General features: G+C 34.6%; 1 protein-coding gene across 12 annotated transcripts in view; it reads right to left on the bottom strand.

The window, feature by feature from the left end:
- Window positions 1-13316, bottom strand: part of OSBPL9 (oxysterol binding protein like 9) — a 182033-nt gene that overhangs the window by 45194 nt on the left and 123523 nt on the right. For 9 of the 12 annotated variants that reach the window (XM_017548751.1, XM_017548748.2, XM_017548762.2 and 6 more), the window contains 2 exons: window positions 1790-1885; window positions 999-1046 (listed from right to left, as the gene is read on the bottom strand). In XM_017548751.1, coding sequence (XP_017404240.1) covers window positions 999-1046; window positions 1790-1885 — 144 coding nt within the window. Of the gene's footprint in view, window positions 1-998; window positions 1047-1789; window positions 1886-7493; window positions 7563-13316 lie in introns of all 12 variants that reach the window. The other 3 variants (XM_017548744.2, XM_017548747.2, XM_017548746.2) reach the window with 1 other exon arrangement.

Here is a 13316-nt window from a genome sequence, read left to right as displayed (position 1 = left end):
TTTAAAATGACATGGGACTAAATCCCAAAACTAAGACTGAAAGGTGAATTCGAACACGAGTTACTATTACCAGGCATAAAAGAGCCAAATGCCAGGCTATACAGTCAACAGAAATGCAAAAAAAAAAAAAAAAAAAAAAAAAAAAAAAAAAAAAAAAAAAAAAAAAAAAAAAAAAAAAAAAAAAAAAAAGCCAAGGAGAGGAAAAACGTTAATTAGAAAAAAGACAATATTCAAACTACAAAGCAACCGTCAGAAATGCAAGGGAGAGAACAGCAGAACCATAATAAAGCAGTATTTGTTTTGTTTATTCATACATGGCTTTTTGTTTATTCTGAATATTCTTGCTGGTTGGTTTATTGGTATCTGAAGTGACCATACGTAAATATAATAACTTTCTACCTTCAACATATGATACATGAAAAGGAAAGAACTTACTCCTAGGGATATGATACAGAAAAGGTATTACATTAAAACTCTGGGCCGGGCGTTGTGGCTCACACCTATAATCCCAGCACTTTGGGGGGCTGAGGCAGGTGAATCACCTCAGGTCAGGAGTTTGAGACCAGCCTGGCCAACATGGTGAAACCCCATCTCTACTAAAAATACAAAAATTAGCCGAGTGTGGCGGTGTATGCCTGTAATCCCAGCTACTTGGGAGGCTGAGACAGGAAAATCGCTTTAACCCAGAAGGCAGAGCTTGTAGTGAGCAAAGATCACACTACCGCGCTCCAGCCTGGGCAACAGAGCAAGACTCTGTCTCAAAAACAAACAAACAAACCAACAAACAAACAACTCTGTACATTATCCTTTTGTTTAATTATGAAACCATAACAGAAATTCATCAGAAAAGTCCCCTTTGAGGTCCATATGGCAATAATATTATAATAGGTCAATAATATTATTATAGTCAAGTAAAAACACACTAAGGTACTTAGTGTTCTCCAAAAGCCTCTTGAATTTAAAATCTTTAAAGTCAAAATCATGGTTATGGAAGTTACCTTTCTTTGTTCATCTTCTTTGCAGTTTTGAAGCTTGTCATCAAAAAGCTACAAGATTTTAAAAAATGGTTATAGTATCAAGCCACTTTGCTATACTGTGTACATTCACTAAACACAGAAAAGCAAACATTAGTTCTTAAACACATTTCTTCCAGGGATGATTTTTACGTTATTTTCAAGACATGTATTTTTTTCAAGGCACTCAATCAAAGTCAAATTCTATTGTATGAAATCATTTTAACTCATCAAGGTCAATCACTCTGGAAGAATTATAAGCGAAAGAAAACAGATGACTTTTAAGAAATTAAAATATCAATTCAAACTTGAAGTTTTTCTGCTTTGTTTTTCAAGTTTATGATCAGTCCTTTTCCCAGCACCTCTGCTTTTAATTAATTTTAAGTAGAAACTGAAGGAGACAATTCATTTCAGTAATGATAAAGGAGATAGAGAAATCACCTCCCCATATTCCACCTCCCTCGAATTAAAATAGTAGCAGAAATTGAGCCACTAAAACACAGTTTCATGAAAATTTTAAACAGAATATGAACAAAATCTGGCCTTATTTTTCCAATTATGTCTACATATTTACCTTTTTCTTATGACCAAAAAAAGCATTATGTAAATATGCCACTTACCAATATAATTAGCGATGAAGATTTCCAAATAAGTCACCTAGATCTTTGAAGTCTGCTTTAAAAACTGCTGAACCACATGAGGGCTGTTTTTACTCAAAAATCAAGCTCAGTAACATTTCTATTTCTATAAATTTAATATACAAACTAATGCCATACCTTTAATTGTTCAATCAAGATTTGAAGGTAAGCATCAGCTTCTGTAAGTTTTTTGTCAAAGTCTTGGACACTAGGAATAAATCCTGAATCCAAACCCTAGAGAAAGAGAAAATTTGCAATAAATCTACCAGAACCCAAGCAATGAATGTTTAATAGTACACAAAATACTTCTTCCTTCATACATAAAGACATTTCCATTTTTAAAATATAGTTCTACTTTGATACAAATAATAGGTCTATTTAAATAGTGGCACATCAATCTTCCTCATCAACTTGGAGCACTGCTTCCCTTCTCATCAGTTACATATGCTGCTGCTCAAAATGGATTTATTCTTCTCTATAGAATCACTTTCTTATCTCCCCCAAGCCCAATAATTGGCTCCCAATCACCACCAGAACAACAGTAATTTAACAAAGGAAGATAAACAAAACCCACCTAGATTATCTACTTTCCCCCTTTTTGTTCAGTTTATTCCTCCCTTCCCTTAATGTTAACTTCATATTGTTTAGTTCTACCATTCCTCAAACCACCCCATGATCTCTGAAGTTTTCCTCCGTCCTCCCCTATAAAAAAAGAACTTCAAATTTTTCTCTTCTAAGAGGTGGCCCCACTCTAAGTGAAAGTAGCAACACCTTTCCTACCTAATCAAGTTTCCTACTCACTTTCACCCTTGGCATAAACATTACACTCTAGACATGGTATAAATGTTTATTTATTTAGAAGGCCTACTTATTTATCTCAGTCTAAAAGTGCAGGATTTGCATGTCCTACTTTTTGCATACTTAAGAGCATGGGATTCTTATGTTTTAATTTCACCCAAAGAAACTTTTTGAGTTCTTAATCATCTGACTAAAAAATACATCAATCCTGGGTGTAAAACACAAAACAGCTGGAGACAATACCACAACCACCATGCCACATTTGCATGCCCAGTCGTCATACTGTTAAGCAGTAGGGTTAGGAACCGCTACTGTAAAAATCCCAACCCAACCACAAAATTCTGCACTAAATGGGTAAAATATACTTGATCAACATATCCATCTCACACTTCACTTTCACTTGTCATCTCTTCCCTGCCTTTGCCCAAAGCATACTGATAAATTTTCATATTCTCATTTTAGTAAACTGAAGCCAACGTTTATTTTATATTACAGCAACACCTGATCTTTGTATACTTTATCATTAAAGCATTTTTACAACCATTATCTCAAAACACCAAATTGAGATGTTATGATATTATGGAAATAGCAATGGGCTGACAAATCTGGTTACCAATTCCAATATCTATCATGATATTGTGGCTGTCCAAACTTCGGTTTTCTCACCTGCCAAATACAGGCATCCTCCTCCTATTATTGGTATAGCAGCTACTACTTCTACTAAAGACAACAACTAATAACACTATCACTTACTACTATTACAGTACTTTTGTTATTCTTCCCAAACTAACATTCACATTTTGAACCAAAGAAAAAATACAATTTGATTAAAAATCTAAGTCTATTAAGACCATGGGAAAAAAATCAACTTATCTCGTAATTTGTTTTCTTTTTCAAATTCAAAGGCGATAAACGTCTAATTTTTTTTACATACATGTCAAGAAACTATTTGACAATGAGCATTATAAAGCCCCTTCCCAATGAGATAACGTGTATAAAAACAAAGTTTAAGAAAAAAATTTTAATAAACAATGTATATAAAATCCAGGTATTTTTATAAAATTGTGGTTAAACATCTTTGTTTTTAAAGATGACCCAAAGAATTTCCTATTATAGACATATAATATATATAGTTTGATAAAAGATATAGAAATGGATACATCATATTTCATAGACATTAGAGTACTGCACTATGAAAGAAAGAAGCAGTTTATTTCCATGTTACTGTACCACAGAAAAATCAGGACCGTTTGGCTTTTTTTTTGGTTTTATTTCACATAGCAGTGTAACATGATTTTCAATAAACTATCAAGATCCAGTTAAAATCAGCCAAACACATTGTTTATGCTAAATATTTTTAAAGATCAATGGCATATTCATAAATGAATAAAAAAGCATCTAAATGAGAGGAGAAAAGTGATCTTTTAAGTATTTTCACTCTTCTGAATCCATTTAGAATTATCATTGTAAAAATCTAATTAAAACATCCAATTAGATTAAAAATCATCCAATGACTGAATGGAAACAGATTTACATTACTGCTATCTGAACCTTACCTAATTAATTCTTCAAAAACAACCCTCTGATGTTCGTAGACTCATATAAAGCTCACTTTGGCTCTTCTTAGAATTGCCTCTAGATAGTCTTCCACAACTCTTTTAACCCTAGAATAAACTTCACAAGATCCAAGCCAAAGATCTAGTCATCAACCCATTTTTCTTTGGTTTATAAACCTTCTAAGAGGAGGTTTATGACAGCTATCAGCTTAAAATCCCAGAACTGGCCCAATCACCCTTGCATAGTAATTCACATATTTTTCACGTACTTAAAAGGAAATTTTATGTATATAGTTGCCCTAACTGTAACCAGTAAATTATCATGTACAAATTCATCAATAACACAAATCAGTAGTTAACAAGAACTGTTTTCTCAAATCTAGTAAAACTAATGCACTAGAAGAAAGCACAAGTATGACTATATATTGTGACTTACAGCAGAATTCACCTAATTAAACTTCCCACTCACAGAAGTTCCTTTCATAAATCTTTGAAAGTCATCTAGTCTTAAGTATCTCATGAGATGAGAAACCCATTACTTCCTAATGTAGATTATTTTATAAAAATTCTCCTGAAGTATTAATTGTTCCTCTTTCCAATCAACATTTAGAACATTAAGCCACAATATTCATATTAATCCTTTTTAATGGAGTTTTATTTTTATTTATTTTTTGAGACAGGGTCTTGCACTGTCACCCAGGCTGGAGTGCAGTAGTGCAATCAGGGCTCACTGCAGCCTCAACCTTCTGAGCTCAAGAAATCCTCCCACCTCAGCCTCTCAAGTAGCTGGTACTACAGGCATGTACCACCAAGCCCAGATAATTTTTTATTTTTATTATTTTCTGCAACATAGCAAGACGCTGTCTGCACAAAAAAATAAAGACTCCTGGGCTCATGCAATCCTCCCACCTCAGCATCCCAAAAAGTGCTGAGATTACAAAGTGTAGATGAATGTGCCTGACCAAGTTTTAAACAGGACTAACTCCTTTACCATGTTGAGGGTGGTCTTTGAAAAGAACTGGGAATAGGGCAGACCCTTTCAGACAGAGTGTGAATTCATACTTCTTACAGTAGCTTTTGAGAACAAGTAAATTGGGAGTCAGATACACATTCCAGTACTCTGTACTTGCTCTAAAATTTATCATAATTGAATATTTGAGTGACTTCTCTGAAGTATTAAAACTCCATAAGGGCAGGAACTATGCCATTCATTCATCAGTATCCTAATCAGAGCCAGCTCAGCGTTAAATAAATGCTCATGGCACTGGCTACCACAACTGGAAATTATTGATACCACAACATCGGTCTTCATGACCTCCTCTCCCGAGATTTCTCTTGCCTTTCTGTTCTCTTTCTCCTTTTCTCTATTCCCCCAAGCCTTTTATTCATATTGTCTTTCCTTCTCTTTTGTCCAAGTCCTTCAGTAGTAACTGAAGTAATTATGCCACATTATTGGCACTCAGGGCCAAAGAGGTTGCTGCTCTTTGGTTTATTATACTGATGTGAGAGCCACAGCTATAATTTGATGATTCCTGTATGAATTCATTTAATGTTTAAATTATTAGAGAAATAAAGACAAAGTGGTCTGTGATGTAACAAGAAATTAAATTAGAAGAATCTCAATAGAAATTAAACTTCAATCTAACCGTAAAATTTAGAAATCTGTAAAGAAAAGCCATTTCTGTGGTGAATATGCTAAAAAAAAAAAAGTCTCTGGTTTCCAAAAAACACGTTATTAATAAGGAAATCTACTCTAGCTTAGGCAACCAAGTAAGACCCTGTCTCAAAACAAAGAAAGAAAAAGAGAGAGAGGGAGAGAGGTTGGGGGAAGGGAGTGGGGAGAGAGGAAAGGGTGGAAGAGAGAGGGAAGAGGAGGGGAGGGAGGGGAGGGGAGGGGAGGGGTGGGGAAAGAGGAAGGCAGGGTAAAGGGAAGGGCAAGGTGAAGGGTAAGGGGCGGGCAGGACAAGGGGAAGGGGAAGGGAAGAGCAGGGGAAGGGAAGGGCAGGGGAAGGGAAGGGCAGGGGAAGGGAAGGGCAGGGGGAAGGGAAGGGGAAGGGGAAGTCGAAGGTGAAGGCGAAGACAGGGCAAGGGGACGGGCAAGGGAAGGGAAGGGAAAGGGAAGGAAAAGAAAATGGAAAGGAAAGGACAGAGGGAAGGAAAGGAAAGGAGAGAGGAGAGGGAAGGAAGGAAAGGAAAGAGGAAAGGAAACGAAGAGGAAGAGAAAAGGAAAGAGGAATGAAGAGGAAACAGGAGAGGAGAGGAGAGAGGGAAAGAAGGAAGGGAGAAAGAGAAGAAAAGAACAGAACAGAAAAGAAAGACAGAAAAAGAAAGAAAAGGAAAAAAGAGAGAGAAAGTAGATACATAAATTCAAGAATAACACATCCTTCTATATCATCTGGGATCTATGTATCCAGTTTAACAGAAGAGAAACATGTACATCTAAACCAATTTAAGGGGAATTTCTAAAATAATATATCTAGACTTGTAGAAGAATATCAAACTGCCTTGAAACTGTATGTCCGTACTTCCTACTACCTTTCTAATAAAGTTAAGTAACACTACTTTTTTCAGAAGGCACTTAAAAGCTAACAAATGTTCAGCAAAATCAATTCTTATTAATTATTTTAGTTGGGACATTAAATACCATTTATACTTTATACACATACATAACTGAATGTTTTACTCCCATTAAAAGGAGTACTGAAAAAGAAGTCCTTAAAACTATCTTAAGTACATATGAATTACAGTTGCTTCGGAGAGACACTTCCTTAGTGAAACAATACGAGTCAATTCCTGAGGCAGAGAAGGAGCTTTTAAAGTAATTCCTGCTGACAGGGGAAGAGTTATGAACAGTTGAGATAAAGGTGAGCTTCTTGAATCCAGAATCAGGAAATTAAGAAACCTGTGGGTGACCTGAGGAACTGAGAATAAGGTAGAACAGGAAAGCTGAGTAATAACATTCTAAAAAGAAATTCACAAATGAGTAATTATTTTCATATCTAATTTTATTTCACAGTGAAAACTTAAAGGATTAAGTGCCCTATATGCAGTACTTTTTTTAATACGGTAAAATCATATATAATAAAAATATGTTATAAAAAGAGACAAAGAAAATATATTAGAAATAAGTTATTTCTTGTCTTATAGAAAAATTCAGAATAACAAGAAAAACAGGTAAGTTATCAGTAATAGAACCACAAAATAAAACAACAGCTTAAAAACTTAACAAAGGAAAAACACAGAACTAGCCTCCTAATGAAAAATAAATGGCATGAATCTGGACAAAAGTAGACATTTTTTTAAAATTAGCAAAAACACACAGCCTATAATAAAAGTAATGAAAACTTAGTAGGAATGTCATTTTGATTAAAATATGAGAATATTGGAAAGTTTATGTTCACAATTAGCAATTTGAGATGACATGCATCACAGATAATCTTTCATCCAATGAAAGAAGTATAGAGCATACTTACAATTCAATCACTTACAATTATTTTTGAAAATTCAAGAACTGGAGAGATACCAGAAGACTGGAAAAAAGCAAGTGTGGTACTGATCTTCCATAAAGGTAAGGAAAAGAGAGAATAGAAAGTTACCATGCTGTGAGTCTAACATCAATAATCAAGTAAAGGAATAATAAGAGAAAAATCTGTAACTACACAGAGGAAAAGTGGTACATGAGCAGCAAGTGGCAAGTTTAAAAAAAAAAAAAAAAGATTATGCCAAACATAATGGCCTTTCTGTTCCTTAGAAATTTAAATTAGTAAATTAAGTCTTTAGAGAAATGACATTTTGTCTCCCTACCAAAAGTGGGTTTGATGATGAAAAAAAAAAGCATATTAAAGAAACCTGAAATATTAATTATACCATGATTTTATGTAAGGCATACTAATCTGTGATTTCCTTGGATTATTGAAAATTTGGAAACATATAAAATCCCTATTTGTCCCTGTGGTTTATTCACTTCTGCTAAAGGAAGAACAGGACTTAGAAGAACAGAGAAGTTCTGAGCTTAAGAATTTCACCTCTTTTAATCCTAAGGAATATTCAACTATCAATTCATTTGGAGTGAAGATCATCAATTAAAAAATATCCATAAAATTGAGTCTAGTATTAAACCTTTCCTTTCACTGTACCTTAGGGAAGTTATTTTCCATTTAAGCCAATGTCTGGATAATCTAAGGCTTCAAATTAGGTTCTCTATTGTCAACATGGTAGCTGTGGCTACCTTACCAACTGCTAGGTACCCCCAGAATGCCCTAAAAAGTAAGGCCTTTTTCTGTAGTTCTAACTAAGCAGTTCTAACACCATAGATACACAATATATATTAAAGTTTTTTTCAAAGTATTAGGTACTCTACTAAATACTTTCCAGCTTTCTCATTTGATCATTTTAACACAGTAAGGTAGGCAGATATTAAACCCTATTTTATAAGTGCTTGCCTAAATCATCCAGCTGATTTTTTTTTCAATTGGGATATCAACCTAGTCCTCTGACCAAATCCATTATACTTTTCTATTAAATCACAATGATATTTAAAAGGAGTTCATGACAGAAGAGTACTAAAATATAATCTAAAATTTGCCTGAAGGCTCTTGACGTAGTGGAAATGAGTACAAGCTTTAAGGACTCATATAGTTTTAAATCTTGAATCTTCAACTTTCTAATGAATTATCTGTGTGATCTAGCCAAATTACTTTTTCTACCTCCATTTTCTCATCCATGAGTATAATAATAAACCATTCAAGGTCACTAGAGAGATGAAATGAGTATTAGGTGCAAAGTAACACAGTGGTAGGTGTTCTACTTCCCTTTCATAATTTGGAGCCTTAGATAACCAGGATTCACCACTATATCTCCAGGCCCTTACATATAGAAAGCACTTAAGGAGTACTGATGGCTAAAATAAAAATGAATACATAACTAGATAATACTATAACCACAGGCAATTTTCATAGAGATCTGCAATCAAGTAAAGTCTATGAGCATAAGTTAAATTGTATTTAACATACGTTTTAAAAACAACATGTTGTAAGTTGATGAACTGCCAAGAAGATAGTAGAGAATGGTAATAAAAAAGGAATGAATAACAGACAAAACAAGTGGTAAAACAAAGTATGGAAAACAGACCAGGAAAAATATTCCAATATGAGATGTTCAGGAAAGCCCTGAGTATTATGATTGAACCACAAAAGGTAAATTGTACTTATTACCTTGGTAACGAAGAATCAAACAATATAAAGTTTTTTTTTCATAAGAGAATCTAATTTTTGAACATATGTTAGTTCTTTGAAAAACCAGAATTGCTTTTATCTTTAAATTTACAAAGAGAGGTTCAGTTGTTGTTAAAATATAAATAACACAAAACCAATATGAATCGCACACATATAGTCCTGACAGAAAAGAGCTGCTTTACAAACAGGAATCAAGTACAGCTAAAATTCATGAACTTCAATCATAATCCTTGGCACAATTTCTTACTCTTCATGATACCCTCATCTAATACTAATATACCCTTCGATTTATAGAACAAAACACAAATACTAACTCCATAAAGTGATTTGGTCACTTAAACAACTAAACAGTAAAGGTTTGGGATTGGTACCATTTTCCTCTATTTAAATCACTGACAGCTTGTCTTTCCCAGAAACACCCAATTTATTCAACAAAGTCATATAAGAAGTTACTAAACTAACCAAAACAAACAAAAACCTTAGTCTGTAAATAGGATGACCATATATTTTAGTTTGCCTGGAACAGTCAGTGTATGCCTGGTTGTCTCAGCAAAATTATTATTAGCAGCCTCCTTCACTCTCAAGTATCCCAGTTTAGGCTACTGCATCCTATACAGAGAGGGTGACTAAATTATACGGTCACCCTCTCTATATAAGATGTAGCTAGCATTTTTAAGACATAAATGTCCTGAAAGGCATATAAAATTGCCTCAGATGATTCAGAATTCAGCAAACTGTCTTTTAAAAAAATTATAAAACCTAAAATGAAATGAGTTTACAGGTTCTGAATCCAGAAAGCAAACTACAGAAATAAAAGACACTGGAATTCAACGCAGTTAATATTAACCGAGTGGTTACCTTATGCTAGATAAGTAGACACATGAATAATACTGGAGTTGCATTTTTATGTTATTTTACTTACGCACTATAAGTTTCATTTTTAAAAATGTACACAAACACACACACACACACACACACACACACCTGAAATAAAACACGTGCAACACAACACATGAAATGCAGTTAATCCTGGGGAATGGGATTGAGGAAAGGGGGCATTTGAGACAGGGACTCTTAGTTTTTACTTTACACATTCATGTTGTTTAATTTTTAAAATAAATATGCATTTATTTTATAATTTATATTCAAAAGCTTTATGTAAAAATGTTCAGAAACTACAGGTTATAAACATTTTTAGAAAATTTTATAACCATTTTAGCATGCAAGGTTGTAAGAATTATTCTTTTAAAATTACCTATAAAATTCTAAAATGTTTTTGAGGAGTAAATCTGGCAAATGCTGAAGCTGCTCAGATACACATTGCCAAGCAAAAAAGTAGAATAACAAATTTATAATATCATTTAAAGGTAAAGCATGCAGTAGCAAAAAGCACTTAAAACTTCGTAATCACTACTATACTGGAATAAATAAAATAATGAAAAGCGGCCAATAAAACAAAGTGAAATGGCAAAGTTTTTTTTTTTTTCCACATCCTTCCTGCCAACATGATTATGACTCAACATTCAAGAAGGCAATCTCTTAAAGAAGAAAACACCTACTTCATCACACCACCTAACAAAGCGCTGTTGGACTACATGGTGCTGGCAATCGGCTTAGGCTTTTCTTCTGAATACTTTAGTTGGTTAGGCTACTTGTAATATCTTAGTTAAAAGTCACAGGGTAAATTATTCCAGATCTAAATAAACTCTTGAGAAGATGAAAAAAAATATTCTTCCATTCTCCAATTTCATATTAAGAACATTTTGGAAAACCTATCTGGAGTCTACTTTTAAGGATCCATCAAAAATGAGTAAGTTTCCTGCAAATGTTCTACGAACAACTAGGAAAAATTTACATTCAATATGTGAATCCTTAAAACTGAGTATTTTAGTAGTTCAAGTTCTGAAATAACCGCAAAATTCTTATAGCCTAATACTTATTGAAAATTGGATTATGAAATGTTTTCAGAAACAAAACCTAATACAGCCTTCTAACAAGACTGGATCTCTACAGGAGAATATAACAAATTGACAAATTAATACTCAAGGGGATAGCTAATCAGACTAACAGACGATCAGTCACATGAAAACAAAACAATGGCCTTGACTTGAATAGACTCAACAATTGTTCTGACATTTATCTCTCAGAAATTATATATGCTAAAGCTGCCTTCCTATATCTGATTTTAGCTGCCAATGAGTATCAGTTAGAAGAAAACATTTGGTTTTTGCTAAAGCTGCTAAAAAATGCATACAAAATTACTGATTTAGTTTAATTGTCAGAAATCTATCAAGATGATCTAAAATACAAGCCAATCAAGACAGGACTTTGTTTTATTCTTTTTATCTCCCCCAGGCTAGTGTCTGGTTTGTAGCAAGTCCTCAGTAAAAATTCTGGAAATGAATTAAGGAATTCTGCAATGTGCCTGTTAATATTTAAACACAAAAAGTAATCAAAGAACTGAAAGTTCTTGCAGATTATAAATCAGAATATTCATGGAAAAATCATAAATAGCTCAGACTCATTGTTAGAGATTTATTATAATAGTTGGTCACTGCAATGCATGGCTGTTGAATTTTTCTAAAGCTAATTAAAAGTTTTTAAGAAGAAAGAAATTGACTAGGAGAAAAAGACACTGAAATAAATGGCAGTAAAACAAGAAGCAAGATGAGGCAATGACAATGGTCTTGTCCCTCTAAAAACTCATTCTCTCATGCCAAATCTTATCCTGAGCACATTTTTACACATACTATTCTGGGTCTTAGAATTTAGGGTTACAATAATTATTCACTGGGCATCTCTTATGACTATGCCCTGCGCTGGATGCTTTGGGGATGCCAAGATGAAGCAGATACAGATCTAAAAGAGTTCATTCTATTAGAGGAAATATATATCTGTCTACAAGTAATTGATTCAAGCATGTTATCAGAAAGATGTTAAGGAATTCAAAGGAGAAAGAAGGATGAGAAAGCTTTCACAGAGGAAGCATTAGAGAGTATAGGATTTGGACAGAAATGGGAGGGGTAAAGCACTACAGCAGTGGGCCCTGCTAGGAAACAGCATAATCAGATACAATGTTTGAACTTTTCTTTAATGAAAGGACTACAGTACCTACAGAAGTGGGTGTAGGGCTAAGAAAACTAACAAGGGATGCTGAGGTACTCAGGAATTAGGAGCTGCAAGTCGCCTGAAGGAGCAAGGAAAAAACAAGGTTCCCATAGGCCAGAGGAGGAGCTACTACTCAGTGGACATGGATGGCTCTAAGATAGTCACTGCCAGAACTGCCTCAAAGTAGGGAAGGAGAAGAATAAATACTCCAAAGGCCTTTTGTCCCTTCCATTTTCTGTCACTGCTTCCCACTGGCTAAACCCCAACCAGAAGCCAAAGGATAAAGGATCCCAGATGCCGCAAGCTGTAAAAGTCAGCCTCCTAGAGTACAGAAGAGAAGGGCAGAGAAGAAATCTGCAAAAAGATGGAGAATATGGCTGGGCATGTGGTTCACACCTGTAATCCTAGCACTTTGGGAGGTGGAGGAGGGCAGATCACAAGGTCAGGAGTTCAAGAGCAGCCTGACCAATATGGTGAAATCTCATCTCTACTAAAAAAAATTATAAAAATTAGTTGGGTGTGGTGACACATGCCTGTAGTCCCAGGTTGAGGCAGGAGAAATGCCTGAACCCAGGAGGCCGATGTTGCAGTGAGCCAAGGTTGCACCACTGCACTCAGGCCTGGCAAAAGAGACTCCATCACCCCCCAAAAAAAAGAAAAGAAAAGAAAATGGAGAATAACCAGAAGAGGCATACTCCTTGATGGGGCTGGGAAGCACAAGGAGGCCAACTGAGGAACAATATTCTCTTACAGAAGAATGTATGATGTTTTTCGGATTTGGATGCTGAATCTCAAGGAAACCAGATTAGTGACTAAAATGGAGTAAGTACCAGGGTTTGAGAGGCATGGTGACCAAGGGATGGAGATTGCCAGAGCAGCACCCTGATTCTCTCTGGAGGAAATAAAAGATCAAGAGTCTTTTAGGCTCTAGTCCTAGTCATTCCTTTTCTTTCTTTCTTTTTTTTTTTT

This window comes from Cebus imitator, unplaced genomic scaffold, assembly GCF_001604975.1.
Source record: "Cebus imitator isolate Cc_AM_T3 unplaced genomic scaffold, Cebus_imitator-1.0 Scaffold214, whole genome shotgun sequence".
Taxonomy (NCBI): domain Eukaryota; kingdom Metazoa; phylum Chordata; class Mammalia; order Primates; family Cebidae; genus Cebus; species Cebus imitator.
Note: the sequence above shows the minus strand (reverse complement) of the source record. Positions and strands in the feature narration are given on the sequence as shown.